The 27434-nt window shown below is 36.7% G+C and overlaps 1 protein-coding gene across 1 annotated transcript in view; it reads right to left on the reverse strand.

Moving 5' to 3' along the window:
• The window catches only part of VPS13B (vacuolar protein sorting 13 homolog B), an 806861-nt gene that overhangs the window by 240232 nt on the left and 539195 nt on the right, over positions 1-27434 (reverse strand). Inside the window, exon 34 of the mRNA XM_027776225.1 lies at positions 8109-8796. Coding sequence (XP_027632026.1) covers positions 8109-8796 — 688 coding nt within the window. The remainder of the gene's footprint in view (positions 1-8108; positions 8797-27434) is intronic.

The following is a 27434-nucleotide window of genomic DNA, read 5'->3' on the forward strand; positions in this document are numbered from 1 at the left end:
TAGAAATTTTCCAGATCATTTATAGTAACAGAAAAACAATTCTGTTACTATTCAATAAAATTTTATGTACTTAAAACACTGGGTAAATTAATTGACACTTACCACAGAAAATATGTATCTTTAAAACGAGCCAAAATAAATTTTATTCCAATATGGCCAAGGTTTACAGATGTAAACTTCATGAGGCTAAACCAGTATAATTTATGAATTTTTGGACAAGAGGGTGTGGAGATGAATGTCAAGTTACAAAATGATAAAACTATAGAACAGGAATGGAATTTGCTGATATTGATCAGAGGCTGAGTATCCTTAATCCCAAAATCAATAAAAAATGCTTCAAAATGGAAAAAAAAATTTTTTTGAGAGGTTTTTGCTACCGGGCATGTGTGCTTGCCAGAAAGACAGAAAGAGACAGAGAGACAGAAAGCGAGAAATCGCCCCCCAGGGAGGATGGCCATGCCGCAATCCTTTCTCCATTCTCCTCTCAGTATCTTGGGCATGCATGCACACGCGCCCAGTGTGAGTTTAAGCCGCCAGGTCCAGGACTTGAACCGCGGTTGACTACAGGGGAGTCCAGCGACATAACCATTACGCTAACTGCTGGTCCCCAAACTGAAATTTTTTGAGTGCTAACATTAGAAAACTACAATTAGAAAATCCCATATTTGACCTTATTTGCAATGCATAAAATATATAAAATGTATAAAATTACCTTCAGTCTCTCTATATAAGGTATATATAAAACAAATGAATTTTGTGTGTAGGCTTGGTTCTCATCATCACGATATCTCTTCATGTATATACAAATATTTGAAAAGTTGTTAAAAATCTTAAATCTGAAACACTTACAGTTCCAAGCATTTTGGATAAAGGATACTCAATTTGTATAGTTATCACATTTTACATAGACAACAAAACAGAAACCCAAAAATGTAAACTGTCTGGCTAAGATCACTGCCAGTTATTGGCAGGGCCACTTATAAAATCCCAGGTTTTCTGTTTCTTAGTTTAGTAGAAAGATTACTCAACTAGGAAGTCAAAGCACTAGCAGCAAACATTTATGAGGGCCCACTACTTGCTAAGCTCAATGCTACTTTATTCATGAATTCTCTTTTCGTTTTCACAACTGTCCAATGAAATAGATATACATCTTATGAGTGACAGACCCAGGTTAGTCATACTACACAGTCAAGCTGTACTGTGTAGTTACATCATGGACTCATTTAATAGATAACAAATTCACCAGTTGAAACTTTAGAGAACTACTTGAATGATCTGCAGTGGAACAATGGAGGGTGACTGAGAGAAATGGAGATTCACGTCTTTCTCTCAGAGGATCCATAAAGGTTGAGAGTACAGACTCAGGAGTCCAACAAATCTTGGTTTTAAATAATAGATCTGTTTATTATTAGGCTCGTGACTTTGGGCAAGATAATTAACTTCTCTAATGTTTACTTTCCTAGTTTCCTCACCTGTAAGATAAAATGTAACATTCTCCATAAAGTTGTTGTTAGGATGAAATGAGATAATACGCTTAAATCAGTCAGTACATGGGTTACTAGGTGGTGTGGTGGTTAAGGCTCTGGACTTGCACATGGCCTACTGTGGTTTGAGTTCTGGGACTCGTGGCTTATTTTCTCATTTTCTCTCTCTCTCTCTGATCAAATTAAATAATAATAAATAAAGTTAAATAATTCTCTTAAAAATAATAAAGCAGTCAGTACAATGCCTTGTGCAGACTTAAGAAATTAATAAATGCTAGTTTCATTTCATTTTTAGTCGTTACGTTTTAACTACATGCCTTTTTGACAAATTTCCCTAGGTCATTAAATTTGTCTTCAAGAATTGTAATCATATATGTTTAACTCTTGATTACCGATAAACAAAAGTTATTATATTGGGAAGTGTTCAGATAGATGCTTTTTTGTGTGTCTAAAGAAAGGAATCCACAAGAATAAAATGTAGAGGATGCTCCTTAGACAGTAAATTAGTCTTTCTTCCCACATGTAGTCTCTAAACAAAATCTGGCCCATGATCTTTACTCTAGCATTACCTACTGAAATTGGTTTCCATGATGGTTTATGCAAAAGATTCCACCGCTGCCCCCTAACCCCAGAACAAGAAGTATTTTATTATTTCAACTTAGGGTCTGATTATAACTAGCATGCTTATCTTTGGTATGAGTCCTGATAGATTTAGATGAAAATGTGTAAACACATGACTTAGTATGTATACTCTTGCAATTTTGAAAAAAAGGAAATAAGCTTCTCATTGGCAGTTCTTTTCCATTACTGTGGACCCTTGCTGGCCCCAGTTTAATAATCAGTTTTTTTTTTTTTTCTTGGAGAGGTTTTTGCTATAGGGCCTGTGTGTTTGCCAGAAAGACAGAAGACCAGAAATCACCCCACAGGGGGGATGGCCACACTGCAATCCCTTCTCCTCTATTCTCCTCTCGGGATCTTGGGCACACATGCACATGCACATGGCATGAGTTTAAGCCACCGGGTCTGGGACTCAAACCGCAGTCATCTACATGGGAGTTCAGCGTCATAGCCATTACGCCAACTGCTGGTTCCAATAATTAGTTTTAAAGACTGAGGGTATCTACAGAATACAGACAGAAAGAAAGTAAGAAATCACCTCCCAGGCAGGATGTTTGTCTTCAAGAATTGTAATCATATATGTTTAACTCTTGATTACCGATAAACAAAAGTTATTATATTGGGAAGTGTTCAGATAGATGCTTTTTTGTGTGTCTAAAGAAAGGAATCCACAAGAATAAAATGTAGAGGATGCTCCTTAGACAGTAAATTAGTCTTTCTTCCCACATGTAGTCTCTAAACAAAATCTGGCCCATGATCTTTACTCTAGCATTACCTACTGAAATTGGTTTCCATGATGGTTTATGCAAAAGATTCCACCGCTGCCCCCTAACCCCAGAACAAGAAGTATTTTATTATTTCAACTTAGGGTCTGATTATAACTAGCATGCTTATCTTTGGTATGAGTCCTGATAGATTTAGATGAAAATGTGTAAACACATGACTTAGTATGTATACTCTTGCAATTTTGAAAAAAAGGAAATAAGCTTCTCATTGGCAGTTCTTTTCCATTACTGTGGACCCTTGCTGGCCCCAGTTTAATAATCAGTTTTTTTTTTTTTTCTTGGAGAGGTTTTTGCTATAGGGCCTGTGTGTTTGCCAGAAAGACAGAAGACCAGAAATCACCCCACAGGGGGGATGGCCACACTGCAATCCCTTCTCCTCTATTCTCCTCTCGGGATCTTGGGCACACATGCACATGCACATGGCATGAGTTTAAGCCACCGGGTCTGGGACTCAAACCGCAGTCATCTACATGGGAGTTCAGCGTCATAGCCATTACGCCAACTGCTGGTTCCAATAATTAGTTTTAAAGACTGAGGGTATCTACAGAATACAGACAGAAAGAAAGTAAGAAATCACCTCCCAGGCAGGATGGCCACACCATAATCCTTTCTCCTCCATCCTCTTCTTGGTATTTTGAGCAAATATGCACGAACACCCAATGTGATTTTTCAAGCCATCAGGACTTGAACCGCACCATGGGCCAAGTGTAATCCAGCTGCCTTAACCTTTATGCCACTGGTGACACTAGCAAAATGAATCTTATGTGATTTGTATACATCTACAAATGTAAGTTTGGGAAGAGGTCATAGCTACTCGATTCAACCCATTTGTGTTCCCTACTTTCCTGTCTTTTCCAATATCTTTTAGTAGGAGCCACTGAAGTCACCCATCTATAAAGTACCTGCTGCTGAATGAATTTAAAGAAGAGTTGAGATTTAAAACGCATTCTCCTAACCTTGCAGCTGGTTTTGACTAATACTAAACAGATCCCCAAAGAGGTATGAAGCATGTTGGTGTAAGTCTTGCATCATGTAACATGTTCAACTTCTCCAGCATCATCCCCATGTCTAGTGCCCTTGACGTGCCTTTGTATCACAGGCACTCAGTAAATAAGGGTGTGTTTGAGGAAGGGAGTCAATGGTTTCTGGTTAAATGTTTAACAAATGGCTCTTGGAGGAGAGCAGATTGACAGCATTTGCTGATAACCACGGCAGAGATATTTTTAAGACAGCTGATTAAAACTACCAGAGGTTTAACAACTGTCTTGCACAATTCCCCAAAGTGTTAATAGTTGGCTCTTTCAAGCCAGTATTAGGCCAGTCAGATCCAGCACACCACTGGAGAAAGGGCCAGCAGATAGTCTAACGGGTAACTCTGTCACTCCTCCTTAGGAACTGGCTAGTTACCCCTTTTCTAAAGCAGGGAACTTGCATCGAACTTTGGCAAGAGCCTAGAGCTCCTTTGATCCTACTTTCATAGACTGAATCTTGATCCTCACACCTGTATTTCCTCTCCAGGATCCTGGCGTGTAAAATGGTTCTCCTCAATGCCATGAATGAACCCAGCTTGACTTCCAGATTAGACTAATTCTCCAAATCCCTCATTGCTGGTTTCCACCTGCTGGTTGGGACCACCTGGTAGCAATAAAATGCCTGAATTATACCTGAGCTTACCAGGGCCCTCTTCAAAAACCAAGTCTTAGGTGACCCAGCTACCCTCCCCAGTCTTTGTGGCCAAATCTCCAATTCTACAGTAATTCGGGGAAAAGGTCTCTAATTATCCCTTGCTTGACCCCATTGACCCTTGTTACTTAACAGCTTGTATGTCTTAAATCTGAACCCCTGTTCACTTTCCTAGTCTCAACAGCACATGCTTCTTAAGTTCCAGATAATCACAATATAAAATGCTCTCTGAGTATAAGAAAGATACATACAGATAGTGTAGCAAGAGCCAGCAAAGCAAATCATCTTACTTTATTAGTAAGCCTTCTCAGTCACATTTACTATTATACTGTTGTAGCAAGACTTAGATTTAAAAGAACACTAAAACAATAAACCTCAAAAGATTTTTTTTTTCCAAATCTCAACAGCTGCATTTACATGGAAAGCATACGTATGGGCTATTAATATGAAAACACCACCAAAAAACTATACTTCCTAAACACTGGAAATTGTTAAGCATCTCGATAGCCAAGAAAGAGTCCCTGTTTTACTCAGTTCCTGAACAAAATGAATATTCAGAGGCACAGTAAGAATGTGAAGGCTAAACCTCAAAACATTTCAAACGTTTACATAAACATGAATCAGCCATGGGACATGAGCTTTCTGCAGTAAAGAAAAGGAGGCTTTTCTGGTCTGCCAGCTGTTCCTGTCTGATCGGTCTTGAAACTATGGGAATGAAATGTATCGTGTGGTAGAAAGCACTCCAGTAAGTCTGAAGGTTCTTACCTGTACATTTGTAATCGGAAGCTACCCCTTTAAGCACAGCATCGAAAATGGATATTTCCACTCGCTGCTTTCTGTGGTGACAACTCAAAAGCAAGGAAGGCTGGGACACAATAAAGTAGAGAAAAGGTTCTAGCTGTAAGTCACCGGTTCCTCTTCGACCAGGCTGCCGGACAATAGTTATACCAAGTGCTTGTCTTGCAGATGACCTCGTGGATGCGTGAAGACTTTCGAGAGAGAGGACCCCTATCTTTTTCCCTGAAGCAAAAGAAATGCTGCTGCTTAAGAGATCTTCTGCTGTCACTGTGGAAATACATGCCTGGCTGGGCTTAGCAACATCTGAATCAACTTCTGGGAGGTTTAATGAACTCTTGCCTGTTTTTTCATTATCCTTCTGTTCTTGTGATTTCGATTTGGGTAAGGCTGTGCAGGAGTAGGTCATTAGTGAGATTCTACTTGCGGTAATAAATATGTCAAAGGGAATAAAATTTAGATTCTTTACAATTGATGACTGGCGTGAAGGACGGGCAATTCGATGCTGGCTGGCACCACTGTGCTGCTCTATTTGTATAATTCTGATTTTAACACTGTCACTGCCGATTCCACTGTCTGGAGCCCCACTGTAGCGAGATGAAGTTTCAGCCACACCACCATCGAATGTATCCATTTTTTTATGTTCTTGTTTAGAGATCTGTAAAATTAAAACAAACAAAAAGAAACCTTCAAACTAGTGAAATGCCTACTGTTATTAAACAAACAACATTATAAAATCATGTTATTAAATATGAAATTTAAAAGTGGATCTAGTATAACTTATAACTTAGTAATCACAGAAATAAAGTTGGTACCCATTCAAAAAAAATTCCTTAAAATGGCAAGAAAATACTTGAGAAAAGAAGCATCTAAGATACATTTCCATCACTAAAATACACTTTTGAATGAGGGAATTTCTTTCCTTGGATTCGTATGAAGTAGCATATATTTAGGAAAATACCTCTTATATTTTTTTAAAAAGATTTATTTAATTTTATTTGTTATTATTACATATTTTTTTTTTAAATTTGACTGGAGGGAGAAAAGAGAGAGAGAGCGAGAAAATGAGAAAGCGAGCACCAGGTCCGGAACTCGAACCACAGTCAGCTAAGTGGGAGTCTAGCACCTTTAACCACCATGCCACCTGCTGGCTCTGAGAAAATACCTCTTTAAAGAATTTGGGTTAGTATTCTTTACATGCTGCTGAATGAATTTAAAGAAGAGTTGAGATTTAAAACGCATTCTCCTAACCTTGCAGCTGGTTTTGACTAATACTAAACAGATCCCCAAAGAGGTATGAAGCATGTTGGTGTAAGTCTTGCATCATGTAACATGTTCAACTTCTCCAGCATCATCCCCATGTCTAGTGCCCTTGACGTGCCTTTGTATCACAGGCACTCAGTAAATAAGGGTGTGTTTGAGGAAGGGAGTCAATGGTTTCTGGTTAAATGTTTAACAAATGGCTCTTGGAGGAGAGCAGATTGACAGCATTTGCTGATAACCACGGCAGAGATATTTTTAAGACAGCTGATTAAAACTACCAGAGGTTTAACAACTGTCTTGCACAATTCCCCAAAGTGTTAATAGTTGGCTCTTTCAAGCCAGTATTAGGCCAGTCAGATCCAGCACACCACTGGAGAAAGGGCCAGCAGATAGTCTAACGGGTAACTCTGTCACTCCTCCTTAGGAACTGGCTAGTTACCCCTTTTCTAAAGCAGGGAACTTGCATCGAACTTTGGCAAGAGCCTAGAGCTCCTTTGATCCTACTTTCATAGACTGAATCTTGATCCTCACACCTGTATTTCCTCTCCAGGATCCTGGCGTGTAAAATGGTTCTCCTCAATGCCATGAATGAACCCAGCTTGACTTCCAGATTAGACTAATTCTCCAAATCCCTCATTGCTGGTTTCCACCTGCTGGTTGGGACCACCTGGTAGCAATAAAATGCCTGAATTATACCTGAGCTTACCAGGGCCCTCTTCAAAAACCAAGTCTTAGGTGACCCAGCTACCCTCCCCAGTCTTTGTGGCCAAATCTCCAATTCTACAGTAATTCGGGGAAAAGGTCTCTAATTATCCCTTGCTTGACCCCATTGACCCTTGTTACTTAACAGCTTGTATGTCTTAAATCTGAACCCCTGTTCACTTTCCTAGTCTCAACAGCACATGCTTCTTAAGTTCCAGATAATCACAATATAAAATGCTCTCTGAGTATAAGAAAGATACATACAGATAGTGTAGCAAGAGCCAGCAAAGCAAATCATCTTACTTTATTAGTAAGCCTTCTCAGTCACATTTACTATTATACTGTTGTAGCAAGACTTAGATTTAAAAGAACACTAAAACAATAAACCTCAAAAGATTTTTTTTTTCCAAATCTCAACAGCTGCATTTACATGGAAAGCATACGTATGGGCTATTAATATGAAAACACCACCAAAAAACTATACTTCCTAAACACTGGAAATTGTTAAGCATCTCGATAGCCAAGAAAGAGTCCCTGTTTTACTCAGTTCCTGAACAAAATGAATATTCAGAGGCACAGTAAGAATGTGAAGGCTAAACCTCAAAACATTTCAAACGTTTACATAAACATGAATCAGCCATGGGACATGAGCTTTCTGCAGTAAAGAAAAGGAGGCTTTTCTGGTCTGCCAGCTGTTCCTGTCTGATCGGTCTTGAAACTATGGGAATGAAATGTATCGTGTGGTAGAAAGCACTCCAGTAAGTCTGAAGGTTCTTACCTGTACATTTGTAATCGGAAGCTACCCCTTTAAGCACAGCATCGAAAATGGATATTTCCACTCGCTGCTTTCTGTGGTGACAACTCAAAAGCAAGGAAGGCTGGGACACAATAAAGTAGAGAAAAGGTTCTAGCTGTAAGTCACCGGTTCCTCTTCGACCAGGCTGCCGGACAATAGTTATACCAAGTGCTTGTCTTGCAGATGACCTCGTGGATGCGTGAAGACTTTCGAGAGAGAGGACCCCTATCTTTTTCCCTGAAGCAAAAGAAATGCTGCTGCTTAAGAGATCTTCTGCTGTCACTGTGGAAATACATGCCTGGCTGGGCTTAGCAACATCTGAATCAACTTCTGGGAGGTTTAATGAACTCTTGCCTGTTTTTTCATTATCCTTCTGTTCTTGTGATTTCGATTTGGGTAAGGCTGTGCAGGAGTAGGTCATTAGTGAGATTCTACTTGCGGTAATAAATATGTCAAAGGGAATAAAATTTAGATTCTTTACAATTGATGACTGGCGTGAAGGACGGGCAATTCGATGCTGGCTGGCACCACTGTGCTGCTCTATTTGTATAATTCTGATTTTAACACTGTCACTGCCGATTCCACTGTCTGGAGCCCCACTGTAGCGAGATGAAGTTTCAGCCACACCACCATCGAATGTATCCATTTTTTTATGTTCTTGTTTAGAGATCTGTAAAATTAAAACAAACAAAAAGAAACCTTCAAACTAGTGAAATGCCTACTGTTATTAAACAAACAACATTATAAAATCATGTTATTAAATATGAAATTTAAAAGTGGATCTAGTATAACTTATAACTTAGTAATCACAGAAATAAAGTTGGTACCCATTCAAAAAAAATTCCTTAAAATGGCAAGAAAATACTTGAGAAAAGAAGCATCTAAGATACATTTCCATCACTAAAATACACTTTTGAATGAGGGAATTTCTTTCCTTGGATTCGTATGAAGTAGCATATATTTAGGAAAATACCTCTTATATTTTTTTAAAAAGATTTATTTAATTTTATTTGTTATTATTACATATTTTTTTTTTAAATTTGACTGGAGGGAGAAAAGAGAGAGAGAGCGAGAAAATGAGAAAGCGAGCACCAGGTCCGGAACTCGAACCACAGTCAGCTAAGTGGGAGTCTAGCACCTTTAACCACCATGCCACCTGCTGGCTCTGAGAAAATACCTCTTTAAAGAATTTGGGTTAGTATTCTTTACAGTGATTTTTTTTTTCCAATTTTATGTAGGAGTAGTTTGTTATTTATACTTATTGTAAAATGGATTTTCAGGTTTTTGAATTGTAAGGAAGAGAGGGAAAAGTCAGTAGTCCAAAATCATGGAAGACAAAGGAAAAGTAAGTTAAGATACATGCACGCCATTTAAAAAGATATTTATTTTCCTCTTCTACAATAGGTCTTGAAACAAGGATAAATGTAAGTGATCAGGTGAAATCAAGTCAGTCAGTCAATAATTAAAGCCCTTGAGGGTGGATTTTCCACTGTGCAATAAAGGCTCCTAGTTCTCAACATCTTCCACCAATGACTCCCCATGTAGAGAACTAAGACCAACTTAGTGGCCACAGCAGTTATGATCACCTTGGCAGCATGACTCCAAGACTTTCAGTTCCCCTTTCTTACTTCTCCCTCTTCTCCCAACCATCAGTTTGCATTTTGCTATTAGGCACCTAGACATTTTCACAGAAGTAATACAGAATCATTAAAGTTATCAAGAAAAAATCTGTTTAAGAACAGAAAGAGAAAAACAAAATCCTCCCATACCTTTCTTATCACCAATATGACCAATGGTGTATTTCAATGAGCTCTGTTCACTCTTTTTTCCCTACCCATGCATAAGTCCTACCTACTCACCCCACTTTGTATAATAGTCATACTGGAGAGACAAATTTGTAACCCAATTTTTTTAACAAGCTGATATGAAAGTGAGAATGTGATCACCAGGTCTAGGACTCGAGCCATGGTCAGCCAAGTGGGAGCCCAGTGCCTTTAACCACCATGCCACCTGCTGGACCCAAGAAAATACCTCTTTAAATAATTTGGGTTACTATTCTTTACAGTGATTTTTTTTTCCAATTAATACACCAAACTATTTCTAAATCATGAACCCCAATTACTGTGGGTTGAAATTATATTTGTTCATAAACATAATGATTCATTTATTTATTTAATTTGCTACAGGGCACAAGCACTTGCGAGAGACAGACAGAAGAAGAAGAAAACATTCTTCCGCACCCCTTCCCCTCCATCGTGCGGAATGGTCAGTGTCATCCCTTCTCCTCCATCCTTCCTTCATTTTGGGAATTTGGGCATGCACCCTCATGTGCCTAGTGTGTTTCTCAGGCCACAGGGTCCAGGACTAGGACATACAGTCAGCTATATGGGATTCAGCCACCTTAACCATCAGGCCATAGAGCCAGCCCAATACAATTTTGAAAAGCTATATAATATTTCATTTAGTATTAAGAACAATCTGTTCACCCACTCCCATACATATGGTTATTCAAGTTTCAACTTGTGCCTACGAACATGCCTGACAAATATTTAGTAATAGTTCCTTAGGAAAGGCTTCTAGAGGTGGAGTTACTAGGTACATGGTACAGAAAAGTCTAAAGTTTTGAATATTGCCAAACACCTTTTGAAAAAAGTTATACTAATTTAAATTGCACTAATGATGAAAAATATGCTCTAAAGTACTGAGTAACTGCACAATGCTTAAAATTTTTTAGACTCTTCCTTAATTTTACTAGTTAAAAAAGTATCATTTTGCCACATGCTGTATTTATTTATTTATTGCCAGCAGATGCGTGTGCTTACCAGACAGAGATAAAGCACCCACTCCCAATGGGGTGTGATCACACACAATCCTTTTTCTTCTATTTTTCCATCCTTTCAGGGCTTAGAAGATGCAAACACATGTGACCTGGCACATGTTTTTCAACTTGGGTTGGCCATGTGGCGTCCACCTACCTATGTACAGTGCTAACTTGCTGAGCTATGGGGCCAGCTCTGCTACATATTATTATAAATCTGCTTGTCAGGGGGCTCACTGTGAAAATGTTTAAGACCTAATAAACAATTCAGTTAAAAATTTTCAAGTGTTTCTGGTTAACTGATCTTGTAGTTGTGGACGATGCATTGTTAGAAAACAAAACAATTTATTGCTGGTTTCTGAAGACATCCTGTTCTTTGAAATCACTTTATCTATATTATGCTCTTTCTCTGCCTGGAGCACTGCTCCAAGCTTGTGGTAGCTGGCAAAGTTAGTTATCCACCAAAACAACTAATATTTATCTGAGAATTATTCTCTCACTCTTTTCCAAAAAAAACTTCTCTCATATTTCTATTATAACATGTACTATAATAATGAATGGTGATAGTACTGGATAATATTAAATAAATCTTACAGGTTTTGGAATCAGACAGACATGGGATCAAGTCCAACACTCCCTAACTGCATGACAAATTAGAAACCTCCATAAAGCTACATAATCTTCTCTGTAAAATGGAGACAATAATTCCTACCTCAGGTTACCAGTGGGATTCAATGAGCTAAGGTACCTGAAGAGGTCAGCACAGTGCCTAACATTCGGCAAGTATCCAATGAAGGACAGCCATTAATGTTTTGTCTCTTTAATCAGGTGAAATGGGAAATGGGCCATACCATTCTGCTTCTGTGTATTACTAAGGAGAAGGGTAGTGACTGGCACACTGAGGAACATCCATATGTGTTTGATGACATGTTTGTTTCTGATATAATATTACATGGAAAAAAAAAAACACTCCTCTGCAGACTAGAATTATATGACTGGTGAGAGGAAAATATATGTGGAAAAAGACTTTCTAGTATGGTACTCTTAAAGATCTTGCCCAGACATATTTATGAGATCTTTCTTAATCTGTATCTTCTACCTTGTGGGCTGGTCATGCCTTAACCTTAGTTATTTCAGTCTCTGTTGTGTCCTTGCCCTCAGATTGGGGGGTAAACACCCAACAAACAGAACTACAGCAGCATTAAATGAGTTAATGTATTGAACACACAGAGTGGGTACACTAGAGTAGGTGAAAAAAAAAAAATGACCTTCTTTGTGAAGACTTCTGTAACTTTTCCAGGTGGTACTAGTCTTTCCTACTCCTATGCTTTTATAACAAACTATAACTATTACTATAGCATTTTCCACACTGTATTCTGTCTTAGAGATTGTGAGCAACTGAAGAAAAACATAAGATAACCATTGATATGTTTACTATCTGCTAGAAATTGTTAACATATTACATACATTTTCTTTACTGTTATGAATGTTTGAGGGGGAGTACTGTTATTTTAGAGTTGAGGAAACTGAGGCCTATAATCAATAGGCCCAAGGTCAGACAGACAGAAGACTATGGATAAGAGGAAACACCATGTTAGTATTCTCAGAACATAGTAAACTTCTTTTCATATAGTAAAGCATAAAAACTATGTGTTGACTGAATAAATGAAGAGATTTAATTTTAAAAGTGAGTAAAATAAAAATAAAGGAAATTGTCATCAAAATAATAAAGCTTTTAGTTATCCTTTTTATGAAAATTTCAAATATACCTCCAAATCCACTATAAACTAGGAATTCTCATATTACATGTGAAAAAGTGATAAAAACAAGTACTTAAGGAGCCTAGTGATTTACCGCCCACATTTTGAGACATTACAAACTAAGTATCTTTATACAGTTTAATTTTTAAAAATCTCTTTAGCTTGAGTTCCATGACAAACTAAAATGGCAAACTCAAACTTTATGAACATTTTTTATTCTTTCAATCAACAAAGTCAATCACAATTAATTACATGAGACTACAGTTTCTATGCATAAAACATTTTATTTTTCTGATTTATAGATTTATATTTAAAATCTAATCTTTCTTTAGAGTGAATTAAGTGCTCTCACAGGTGTTAACAAGGATAAAACAAACCACCTGTCGGGAAAGATAAAGAAACGTACATTTAGCCTTATTATGTGTTGAGATTGCCACATTAGACTCCAGCAAATGTCAAGTGGCATGATCTTGAGATATAAATAACCAGCAGGGGCAGGATGGCAGCTATCAGCTGAGGTCGCACAGGTTACTGAACAGAAGTCAGATGGTAACTAATTCTAGTCACTACTGAGCAGAATGGAATTTGAACCAATGACCCAGAGATGAAAGACTCTTGACTCTCATTGGAAGAAAAAAGAATAGGGCAATTTCCCACATATCAGAACACTACATTTTTAAAACTGGGTTAAAAACCAAAATGCCCTCCATCTTTCTAGGTTTGCAAAGCAGTTGTAGCCCTGCCTGAAATAAATAAGCTGATGATTTCTGAGACAGTTTAAATCTACCGGGTTGTCGCCAGCCCATTGCATATTTATCTGTTACATTGAAGAATATCTGGCCTGCTATTGAGCCAAGTCAAATTAATTATGAGTATGGGGCCCTAAACTTGGGCATCAATTTACCATTCCTTCGTGGAAAATGAAAAATTTCACTATGTAATAACTCTAAAAATAACGTTTGGTTTATCATTTTCCAAGGGAGACTAATAATTTAAGTTGTCAAAAATGGCAATATCTGCTTGCTGTGAGTGGGTGCTGCAGACACATGTATCTCTGGGCAGTGCTGTTACATCAGCTCTCCCACTCTTTACCTAACTTATTTAAAATGAACAATAAAAGTTTTCTTTAATTAGCTACTGGTGTGCATTAACATGATCATGATTAAACCATAAAAACCAACTGTACATTACTCTGGTCTCCTGTTCCATATGTTTTGAGTTATTCTGTTTGAAAATGTACTTTGCGTCCCTTTTAAAAGTTCGACCTTCTGCTTTCAGAGAATTAAATGCATATTACTGTAGTGAAGAAGATAATGTTTCAGACCTCCAGGCATATATTAAACACACTGGCAGCACTTGAGACAAAATGCTTTACTTATTAGATACTTCCTATTCTAAACAGTGTCATCAAAGGCTAAAAACAAAATCCATATAAAAGCTGCACAATGCTTCCACACAGAACCTGTGCCAAAATCCCTGTACTTTCCAACTAATGAGGAAAGGATGTGTACTCTTAACATATGAATGTAAGATTTTCCAAGCATTCACTTTAGGAAACTGGGCTATTGATTCCATATGGGTTATGTTAAATGAAACTGTATTGGTAAAATAACCTTTAAGATATCTGGCATGATAACGATAATTAAACAATATTCAAAAGACTAAAACAAAAGGGAATTTGGTTCCACAATGGCTAATTAAAATAAAATGAAAAAATACAGCATGCCATCTATCAAGATAAATTGTTATTGTTTAAGAACTACATAAATACTGTTAAAATATACTTTTAGATAAAATCTGAAAGAACTGGAAAAATATTTGTGGCTTAAAAATGGATAGCTTGGTGCACAAAAAAATATAAGACTGAAATTTTATGCGGAGATAACAGCTTTAAAGCCTTGAGCACAACCAGATGGGACTTAAATCAGAGGAATTCTACAGTTTCACTATCAATGGGCTACAATATGAGAAGGTTTTCAATAGCTAGGAAAACATGTCAAGTTGATAGTTTACTTCTGAGATCATTTCAACGCATTTTCCCATCCTTTCACAGCTCTACGTGGTGCAGACACTAGCCACCATAGAGGAGGTGCTGAAAGCTGTACTAGTAACTAGGGAACTGTAGCTAATTCTTCTTTGTAATACACTGAGATAGGTAAGGGTACTCGCTCATGCTGGAGTCCAGCGAGAGTCCTGGTATCTCAGGAGTGGTGGATAAAACCACATTCGAGTAATGTGACAACACCAAAGAATGCATAAAATAATTTTAGATTATGCTAGTTTCCTATCTAATTAATTAGATGTTTTTCAATATTATTTTGGAATGTAAAAAGATAAACTTGAAACATCTTGCTCAGTCCTATCAACATTTTGATGAACACAGTCAAAAGTCAGCTTCATTAATAAAAATGAAGGTTTAAATTGTTAAAGAAAAATCTAGGAAACTAACTTGAAAATTAACAAGGAGTGAAACAAATAAAATTTTTGTTTTGATGGCTGAGAAAAAAGGGAATTTTAGGATCTATTCAAGTATTTTAATTCACATTATGTCTTTTAATTCTTTTCTTTTAAAGAAAAACTTACTATACACCAAGCATAAGAATATTCACACATTTTTCTTTGTTATCATAAATATGGTTATGTAATAGCAATGCTGAAGTAATGTTTCCAACAGGCAACAGTCATACTTTAACTTTGATCAAAATATTTTTTTTGCCAATTATGAGGTCGTAGCTTACAAATTACAAACCAAGTCAAGTGTAAAACCACAGGATCAAAGTGACAGTCACATGTATGTATCATGATGACATTTAACCTAATTTTGCTACCCTTGCTAAAATGCAGCATTTTCAAGAAAGTAAACATCATATCTATTATACAAAATCAACAGCTAAAAAAACTGGTTACAGCATGTTAATGGTTTCTCATATTAGATTACAAAGAAAAATTTTTTACACACTTGAAAAAAAAATGTGCCTCACTGTCTAAACAACTATGAACACACCTTTCTTCTAGCTGTATGTTTCAGAAGTTTGTTGCATGGGATGGGGTGCTGCAGCTGCAGGAGGTTGTCACATGCTTTTAGCACAGAGACAATCCACACTGGAAGCTATACATAAACAGTGAATTGTACTAATTTAATCAATAAACTAGTAAGAGTATAGTTTAAATCTCTAATTTCAATGACAGTCTTTCCAAGTTTACTTATTTCTTCCTTGAGTAAGAGAGAGAGACAGAAAGATAGCGCCCTTGACACAGTCCCAAGGCCATGATCCAACCTAAGCCAGCATGAAACATGAGCACACACATGCCCAGCATGTTCAGGGAGTCTCTGGACACGAACCGGCAACTTTCCCACGTGGGCCTGCCTCAAAGAGCACATGCTTTTCAGCTGTGCCACCATTCAGCCCCAATGATGTCAGTATTACTACAGTTCATAAACTTTTATCATTTCATGGATGAATTATCACTTTGACTTAGTGATGTGCCAGGTGAAATTTATCTCACCATGTTAAATAAAAAAGCATAAATTGACTTCAATATGAAAAGTCTCTTTCAGAGTCGCCAATGTTATTTTTTATCTAAAAACCAAACTTGAACAAGTACTATATGCACTTGAGTACTACAGAAACCGAGTGCTAGAAAACAAGAGTTTTTTATATTTCATTTCTCTAAGCCAAATGTTATACAAGATCCCACATAACATAATTGTTCCCAGTTGGATGGCAAAAAAAGTTTTCACAATACTGCAGTAATTATGCACAAGAGCAGAACTAATGATACCCATCACTGTTTAACAGATAGAATGGTAAAGAGTACTATAGTTTCAAGTTCTCCCTTTCATGAAGTTACTTTTCCGGCTCTTTGAAGTAACAGTGCAAGGCCACTACTGCCTGCTAAGTATCAGTTCAAATACTCACATTTCAAGACCACTGCTAACTGCAATAAAAGGAGTGTGGAGATAGTTCAGTCAAGGTTGTGTTTTAGTGCAGTCTGTGTTTGGTTTATTGTTCTAATTTAAGTAGCAAATCATGAAAAAGAACCAAGGCTAGTGCTACACAGACTATAATACTTAGATAATTATCAGTGCTTGTTTCTATATGATATTCAAAAACCAACACACATACACATGCACACGTACACCCCATCCTATCCACATGGGCACATATGTAAGTCAAATCCTACCTTTTGAGATTTTATCTGCAGTGTTGATCTTTAGACTTTTGTGTCTGTCCCTTTATACGTGTATGATTTCATAGCATAAATTTATTTTTATAGAGGCTTCTAAATTCATAGTTCTAGGCAAAATTTCACATATAAAGCTTTAACTGTGTGTTCATTCTCTTTTTCCTGTTTCTCACACATACAATGAATAGGAATAGGTTGGTCATTTTTGTTCAAGGAAACTAAATCTAATTGATTTATACTAGGTCCCGAGTTTAAGTTTGACTTGTTTGCTTTCTGTAATGAATTCAGCTTTTAAAAAAATAAAACTTGACACATTCTGGGAACTTAGATCTTAATCAAAACAGATGCCTCTACATCAGAAACAACAACCTGCTTTGAAATGGTCATGATGCTAATTCTCAAAAAATGGCTACTGTGTGTACAAGGTAACTATACTTCTTACTGATGAAATCCGAGGTTTATTCTACTGATGTCAATGTGGAAACCATTTTGTCCCATGGCTGCTTGAAGATTTTCAATAGGATTAAATCAGCTGCAAGTCCTCATTATATCAGGGTTTACAATAGTGTCTGAGTTGGGGTCTGTTTCTCATAGAATTTTACTCAGAGACTGACTTAGATTGGCTCCTTAAAGCTAGTCTGCTTTTACTAGAAACAACTGTATCACATCAGCCACTCTCATAAACTTGCTTTAAGATTGGATCAGCCCTGACCCTGAAGCAGATGAAAGTTTACCAAGCCTATGCATTCTCTATAAGTCACAGAAAAGTTTGCATTTAGTTTCTGTAGCTATGTAGAAGTAAAACTATGCTTATTAACTATTCCAATGGGCCTCTGCCTGCAACTCAGAACTTAATTTTCTGATTTAAAAATGGATACCATGGAATTTGGAGAAATATCTATGAATAAAATACATACAAAATTCTTATTTCATCACTTTATTCTTTCTACATCACATATAACCCTTCAAAGAAATCAAGCAGGGATTATAGAAATGAAGTAAGAAAAGAACATCCTTTTAAAATTAATTTTCCAATATTCAGTACAAGATGAAAAATGATGAAACTGGTTAAGCATATCCATAATTTTTTATCTAGTAACTGGTTTTCACTGACAAATAGAATACAGTTATGTAACCAAAATATAGAGCTGATTTTGATCATTATATATTCTTGAACGAACCTGGTTCAGTTAACTCTAGAATATCTTCAAAGTAAATCCAAATCTCAGTATTCTCTACCTACTTGACTTTGATACCCATCAAGACATTACAGAATAAAGGGTCATTTATAAACTTTTATTAACTACTTTTACTGAACTAATGCTACAAAGCGATTCTGTCACATGTTATAAATATCTTAAAAAGTAATAATGCAATGGAATTAAAATGCAAAATGGGCAATATGTTAGAGAAATTCTTGTTTATGCGCCAAAGCAAACTCTTTTCCATTAGAAAAGCTATTATTCTCTGCTATTCCATGAAACTCATGGCTACATCAAAATGACCTTCCTCACAAATGCAGTGATGATATCAACCTCTTTCTTTAATCCATGGGAATTTGAAGTGTTCTGTAAATCAGTTTTAAAATTCCTAATAATAGCTCTGATCAGCTAGCCTCACAACACCAGTGAATTTTTATATGCTGATATGACTCAAGTACTTTTTGCTGTTCTAAGAATGCAACTTTTTATGTACTTATGAAAGTCATGCAATCTGTTTAGTAAGCGAAAATATTTCTGGTCATGTGGGACTGCTTGAACAAATGCTAGGAAGGGGATGTATATTCCTCCTCTTGAATATCAAGCATCATCTTTACTGAACCTGGAATTTCCCAAGAAAACTTTCTCAAAATGCTATGAATTAAAAAATAAATTTTAGGCCCAGCAAGTGGCATAGTAGCTAAGGCACTGGACAACCCATATGGCCAACAATGATTTGAGTCCCGAACCTGGTGGCTTGAAACTCACAATGAGTGTGTGTGCATGTGTTCTCCAAATCCTGAGAGGAGAAAGGGAGATGAGACTGAGGAATGGCCATCCCTCCGGGGGTGATTTCTCACCTTCTCTTTCTGTCTCTCTGGCAAGTGCACATGTTCTGTAGAAAAAAATCTCTTTCTAAAAAAAGAAATTAATCACATTTGGCAAATAATTACTAGCCTATCTTACCAGAATATCTCTTGTTAAAGCTAAATTTTAGGAAATAACATTCACAACAGTAATACCAAATTAACACCATTAAAGAGGAATGTTCTAAGCCTTTAAAACTTTATATTTCTCTAAATTAGATAAGTTATAGTTTCTATTTTTAAAATTATGTATTTCTATGTCTACTTATTTCCATGAGAGATGAAAGCAGTGAGGAGAGATAAATAAGTATCCCCAAAGGATCTTGATACCATGACCCTACCCCCAGCCTAAATCTGCCAGAATCATGGTCATGCCCATGTCCTGACATGCATGAGGAGACCTTGGGACCTTCCCTTATGGCCTTCCTATTGTGGCGCACCATGTTACCAATGCGCTATGTAGCCTACTATGTTCTTTTTGGGAGTATAAATTCATTTAGTAATTTGCTTGAGTTGTAGCTATAATAATTTTATTGGGCTATGATATTTCCTTGCTTAAAAAAAAGCTTTATTTAGTTCTTCCATGAATGAGTGAGAAAGAAAGAGAAAAAAAAAACGCTCCAGAGAGAGAGAGAGAGAGAGAGAGAGACTCCCAATGTGGTCTTGACACCATGGTTTACCCCCAGTTTTAGTCAGGCTTAGGTAATGGATATGCATGTGCACAGTATAGTCAGCAAAGTCTCTGGATATGAACCTGGGACTTCCCATGTGGGTCAGCCTTACAGAGCATCGTGCTTTACAGCTGTGCCACTGTTAAGCCTCCTGAGCTTCCTGAAGACAGAGACAAGTTCGAAATTAGTTTGCAGGGCACAGGCAGGAGAGCACTACTGCACAATACTGGAGCCACACGGGAGACCCCTGGCTTGGCCTGAACATTTTGGATGTGCCTGTGTCATTATCCTGGCTGATGGAGGCTGGAATCTAGCATGGTGTGACCTCCATCAAGAGTACCTCTCCTTTTCTCTCTGTTACTCATAAAAGAAACAGAATAAAATTTTAAGTTAATTAGCAAAATGTGCAATAAAATTCCATTTCACATTATACATTTATTAATTCGATAAATGATTATTGAGCTTCTCCTATATACTATGCACTTCTAGGGTTGTGGCAGAAACAAAGCTCTTGCCTTCATGGAGCTTGTATTCTCGGGAGAAACCAGACAATTGTATATATGTGCATATATCTGTATGTATATATAATATATAAAGCATACACACATAATATTTACTGGTGGTTAGATGTTTGGTAGAATGAGAGAAAGATAGGAGACAGGAATTCCTTCAGGTTTTTGGTCTAGGCAACTGCAAGAATGGAGAAAATGATTTCCACACTATGGCAAGTATCTCTCTAGCCTTTTACATACATGCCAACATTTTTTATAAACTGGCTCTCCCAACTTTGTCTATTTTGCTAAGAATCATAAATGACTACAGGGATCTTTACATAGGAGGTGATATTCACTATACTATCCAATTTTAAGGACTCTCTAGTTCAATTGTCATCTTCCTAGTTGCTCCAGCAAACTAGGAACCATTCAAGAGAAGGCTATGATTAGAGATCATTTTCTGAGGTTGAAACTTAGCTTCACTCCAGGAAACACTTGGGTCAGAGAAATGAGACTAAGATATGCAGTCATGCCATGATACCCAGAAAAAGCAACTAAATGAGATGTAAAATACTTCTTGGGAAGAAATTGTGGACCTAGCACAGCAATCTTAACAGAGTATTTGTAAGCTGAGTTAGAGAAGGGGGAAAGGACAGTGTCTTGGGTTCTTATAAGAACCCATATTTCAATGACATTGGACATATCTATTTGGATGTTCAAAAATCACAAAAAACATAATTAAGACATCTTAACATTTTAAAGTATCTTTTCCAAACGATACCACCTCTTTACACTAACTTTCTATTTATTTTTCCCTTTTCAAAGACTCAAATATATAATATACCTTTGTGGCTCCCATCAAACACTGTTGGTCATTCCTTCCTTTCAATGATTACTCTTGCTGCTTCCTTTGTTATTTTCAATTCTCATTGTCCCTACACAAAGCCCAGTTGTAAACATTTCCTAATTAATTTTTCACTACTCTCTATGTTTCCTAATACATGCCATAAGGTACTGCCAGATTACTGTTCTCAAAATGCTCTCAGTATTTATTTACAAACCTTGGCCCTACAGAATTTAAGGTTCATGGAAATAGAGTTTTCATTTTCCTACTTATCGCCATCACCTAGAACAGTGTTTGGTACATTGTAGGTACTCAAAAAAGATTTAATGTATAAATTAAGGGAGGAACAAATGAACTGAATTAATTGCAAGGTACACGCTGGTTAAACGTGGAGCCTGCCCTCTAGATTAGAGACATCTTCATTTGCTAAGAATGCTTTCCAGATTCAGCTAACTCAGCAGTAAAAGAAGCCGAGATTTGGACTTGCTGAACTGATGAAAAGGACACTGAGGCTAAGGGAACCACAAAACAGAAAAGAGACAAAAAGACAAAGAGCATAGGTAAGTGTATGGAAAAGAAAATGGACCATTTGGTTTATACAAATGGTGATTAAAGGGAGAAGATGGGATTGGAAAGGCAGGGTTAGAAAGGAAATGTTGAAGATAGCACCATCAGTTAGAAAGCAATTGGCTATTTAAGAAACCTTTGTTACTCTAATATCTTCAAGTGTTTCGGTTGTGTTTAACACAAGTAGTTTAAAAATCTGAGATTTTACATCTAGATCTTTGATCCATTTCAGACTGATTTTTGTTAATGTTGAGAGGCAGTGGTCCAAGTTTCATTTTTCTGCTGGTAGATATCCAGTGCTCCCAGAAACATTGGCTGAAAAGATTTTTGCTTCTCCATTGTTTTGTATCCTCTGTCAAAAATCTGACTGTAAGTTTCCTGGTATATTTCTGGATTTTCTATTCCATTCTATTGGTCTACAAGTCTTTTTCTGTGCCAGTACCAGACTATTTTGATTATCACAGCCCTGTAATATTTTTTGAGGTAGGGTAGTGGAATGCCTCCTGCTTTATTCTTTTTGCAGTATTGTCTTGGCAATATGGGAACTTTTAAAAGTCTACATTTTATGATTGCCTTTTCTGCTTCTTTGAAGATTGCCACTGGCAGTTTAATTGAAATTAAATTGAATTTGTAAATTAATTTGGGTGGAATTGTTGGTATTTACTTAAAGGAGAGGTAAACAGACACTTGCACATCCATTTTTACTGCAGCATTATTCACAATTGCTAAGGCATGAAATCAACCTAAGTGACTAACGACTGATGACTAGATTAAAAAAATGTGGTACCTATATACCGTATGCCTGCACTCTCCGGCAGAAACTGAAAGATTCAAAGTCATAATATTGGGACATGGAAAAAGCTATGATGTATTTTTCAATGTAAAAATGCGTCATGACTTCTCCCATGACCCAGCAGTAGGAAGGAGAAGCGTAGATACCAGCAACAATATGGGAGGTGTGGTGGATAGTGGAGGGTGGGTGGGAAGTGCTCAGCAGAAAAGTATTTAACAGACACAAGAATATGACGTTCTTTGCTGGAAAAGACATATATGGTCATATCCTTAATTTGATTATCACACACTGCACACATGCTTTGAAAAACCAAATCATATGCTATAAAGATAGATGACAAATGTAAATAAAAATATAAAATAAAAAACAATGAAAATAAAAAGTTTTAAAAAGAAAGCAACTGTATAGATGAAAATTATGAGGATATGAAATAGGCAATATATGAATTAGTGGGTGTCAGATGAATGAAATAAATATTATTTGCATACTCCAGTTCAGCGTTGAGCTGTGGTAGACCAATGCCTATTGAAGAATTTAAGCAGTGTTCTGGAACCTCCTCTTTAACCCATCTCTCACTACTCCTCTATTCAAATTCCTTATTCTTGCCTCCACATCTTCATGTATATTGTTTTCCCAGCCTGGAATGCCCTCCCTTTTAAGGCTCAGTTTTCCTCTGTGGAGTCTTCCCTTTATGGGCCCACAATCACTGCTCACTTAGCTACAGTCCTACTGTATGCAGGACATACAGTAATCCCTTCTTATTGGTGGGATCATGTCCCAAGATTCCCCGTGGATGCCTGAAACTGTCATAAACATACTATCGTTTTTGCTATACACACACACCTATGATAAAGTTTAATTTATACATTAGGCACAGTCAGAGATTAGTAACAATGACCAATAATAAAACAAAACAATCACAGCAATACACTATTATAAAAGTTTATGAATGTGGTCCTCTCTCAAAATTATCTTATTGTACTGAATTCAGCTATTTTCATTTTATGATTGCCTTTTCTGCTTCTTTGAAGATTGCCACTGGCAGTTTAATTGAAATTAAATTGAATTTGTAAATTAATTTGGGTGGAATTGTTGGTATTTACTTAAAGGAGAGGTAAACAGACACTTGCACATCCATTTTTACTGCAGCATTATTCACAATTGCTAAGGCATGAAATCAACCTAAGTGACTAACGACTGATGACTAGATTAAAAAAATGTGGTACCTATATACCGTATGCCTGCACTCTCCGGCAGAAACTGAAAGATTCAAAGTCATAATATTGGGACATGGAAAAAGCTATGATGTATTTTTCAATGTAAAAATGCGTCATGACTTCTCCCATGACCCAGCAGTAGGAAGGAGAAGCGTAGATACCAGCAACAATATGGGAGGTGTGGTGGATAGTGGAGGGGGGGGGGGAAGTGCTCAGCAGAAAAGGATTTAACAGACACAAGAATATGACGTTCTTTGCTGGAAAAGACATATATGGTCATATCCTTAATTTGATTATCACACACTGCACACATGCTTTGAAAAACCAAATCATATGCTATAAAGATAGATGACAAATGTAAATAAAAATATAAAATAAAAAACAATGAAAATAAAAAGTTTTAAAAAGAAAGCAACTGTATAGATGAAAATTATGAGGATATGAAATAGGCAATATATGAATTAGTGGGTGTCAGATGAATGAAATAAATATTATTTGCATACTCCAGTTCAGCGTTGAGCTGTGGTAGACCAATGCCTATTGAAGAATTTAAGCAGTGTTCTGGAACCTCCTCTTTAACCCATCTCTCACTACTCCTCTATTCAAATTCCTTATTCTTGCCTCCACATCTTCATGTATATTGTTTTCCCAGCCTGGAATGCCCTCCCTTTTAAGGCTCAGTTTTCCTCTGTGGAGTCTTCCCTTTATGGGCCCACAATCACTGCTCACTTAGCTACAGTCCTACTGTATGCAGGACATACAGTAATCCCTTCTTATTGGTGGGATCATGTCCCAAGATTCCCCGTGGATGCCTGAAACTGTCATAAACATACTATCGTTTTTGCTATACACACACACCTATGATAAAGTTTAATTTATACATTAGGCACAGTCAGAGATTAGTAACAATGACCAATAATAAAACAAAACAATCACAGCAATACACTATTATAAAAGTTTATGAATGTGGTCCTCTCTCAAAATTATCTTATTGTACTGAATTCAGCTATTTTCAGACTGTGGTTGACCACAGGTAACTGAAACCCCAGAGAAACCTCGAACAACGAGGACTCCTGAACTATCTCTATATAGCACTTATCTGGCACTTAGAATGTGCTACCTTCTACTCCAACTTTCTTTTAATGCTTATTCTGTCTTAACTTGACTGTAGGCCTCTGGAGTCCAGAACAAGCCATATCCATTTTTGTAAATCCTAGGCATAAGGCATGTATACGTACAGATTGCAATGATGACAGTGATTAAGATGGTAGTAATAACCTAACTAGCCGAGATTCTGGTGTTCTCTAAAGAAACAATACAAATGCATAAATAGCACTTACTGGATGCTTAGTTATGTACCTGGCGTTTTTCTGTGTGCACCACACACATCAATTCATTTAATCTTCAGAACTCTGTGAAGTAGGTACTATTATTATCTTAATTTTAAGAAAAAGAAACAGAGCCTCACTAAAGTTAAGTAAGTTGCTCAATATCACATAGTAAACTGTAAAGTTGGGATTTGAACATGAGCAGTATGTTCACTTTTAAATCACAACATATACAGTCTCTCAGAACCTTATTTGCTTCTCAAAGCCCTTACCACAGTTTGACAATTCTTCATTTTGTGGTAATTATTGTCAATAGACTTCTCTCTTCTACATAGTAAGATCAATAATTACAGGAAATAGTCTTGTTTATTGCTACATGTCTAGTTCTGGACACAGTAGATGCTCCATAAACATGTATTTTGTAAATAAGTAAACAACAATAAAAAAAGAAAAAAAAAGTGTGGGAAATAGGAGCAGAGAGAGATGTGAAGCAACAGATACTATTATGAAAATTTAAGGGAGCTAGGGAGATTTTTTTTATTGCTGCAGATTTCAGACACATAGCTTCCCAGAGAAAGCCTCCATCAATACATGAATGCATTCTGAAATGCTGAAAGAAAAAAAAATCCATTTATAAGGTGCTAGAACCAGGTGTCTCTATTTTAGCAAATCATTGTATTCAAGAACAGGAAGTAGGGCTTGGAGATAGAACACTGCACTTGGGAGACGAAGACCTGGCTGAGTTCCACAGTTTCCACTAAGTCACACCTGTGTGCAACTATGTGGGAAAAAATTGTGTTCACGTCTTCCTTTTTTTGTTGACAGTGAGTTAAAATCAAGAACCTAGGCCAAATGCACATTCTCAGTTACATGCATCAAAATCATGGCTTGTTAGAGCTGGAAGAGGCTCTGGAGCTCATTGTTTCCAGAAATTTTCAAACTAATTTTTCAGCTGTATCCATTCTTCAAAGAAAACCTTATGGGGTTATTGGGTTGGTAGGGAAGGGAGGAAGCACAATATGTAAAATAGATAAAGGCAAAATTGCCACAGAACAAGTGTGTCATACATGTGTGTGCATGTGATTTGAGGGCAATAAAGTCCATGCCACAAATCAACTGCCCCAGATACAATATTTTATTATTAATATTTTTTGACTGAAAAATCATGATTTTATACATTCAAAGGGTACAGTATGATGTTTTGACATGTATAATGTAGAATAATTAAATTAAGTCAATTAACATATCCATCATGTCATGGATGTATCTTTAGGGTGAGACATTTGAAATTTACTTATTTTGAAACATACATTATTGACTATTATCACCTTGCTATGCAACAGATCTCAAAACTATTCCTCCTGTCTACCTGAAACTTTGTGCCTTTTGACCAACAATTCCTCATTCCCTCTCCTGTCTTTCCCCTAGTCTCTGGTAATCATCATTCTCGTCTCTACTTCTACGAGCTCAACTTTCATAGATACGTAAATTAGGTGAAACGGTGTTAGTCTTCTGTTTTAAAAATTTTTTTACAGAATTTTTTTTATTTAACTTTATACACACACACACACATTTGACCAGAGAGGGACAGAGTGTGAGAGAGAGAGAAAGAAAATGAGAAAGCAAGCCACCAGATCCCAGTCTTGAACTGTAGTTGGTCATATGGGAGTCCAGCACCCATGACCACCATGCCACCTGCCAGCCACCAGTGTTAGTCTTTCTATGCCTTGCTTATTTCCCTTAGCATAATGTCCTCCAAATTCATTCAAGACAGAATCCCTGCCCATCCCTTTCAAGGCTATGTATATATACCACATTTCCTTTACCCATTCATCCATTGATGGATACTTAAGTTGATTCTGTATCTTGGTCATTGTGAATAAAGCTACAATGAACACAGGAGTTCAGATATCTCTTCAACATACTAATTTCAGTTCTTTTGAATATATTCTTAGAAAAGGGATTACTGGATCATATGGTAGTTATATTTTTTCAGTTTTTGAAGAACCTATAGACCACTTTCCATAATGGCTGTATTAATTTACATTCCCATCAACAATATACAAGAATTCCCTTTGCTTTGCATCCTTTCCAATGTTTCATTTGTTCTTTTTTTAAATACATGCTTTATTGATATAATTCATATACAGTCTCTCAGAACCTTATTTGCTTCTCAAAGCCCTTACCACAGTTTGACAATTCTTCATTTTGTGGTAATTATTGTCAATAGACTTCTCTCTTCTACATAGTAAGATCAATAATTACAGGAAATAGTCTTGTTTATTGCTACATGTCTAGTTCTGGACACAGTAGATGCTCCATAAACATGTATTTTGTAAATAAGTAAACAACAATAAAAAAAGAAAAAAAAAGTGTGGGAAATAGGAGCAGAGAGAGATGTGAAGCAACAGATACTATTATGAAAATTTAAGGGAGCTAGGGAGATTTTTTTTATTGCTGCAGATTTCAGACACATAGCTTCCCAGAGAAAGCCTCCATCAATACATGAATGCATTCTGAAATGCTGAAAGAAAAAAAAATCCATTTATAAGGTGCTAGAACC

This window comes from Tupaia chinensis, unplaced genomic scaffold (genome assembly GCF_000334495.1).
Source record: "Tupaia chinensis unplaced genomic scaffold, TupChi_1.0 Scaffold000646_1, whole genome shotgun sequence".
NCBI classification, from domain to species: domain Eukaryota; kingdom Metazoa; phylum Chordata; class Mammalia; order Scandentia; family Tupaiidae; genus Tupaia; species Tupaia belangeri.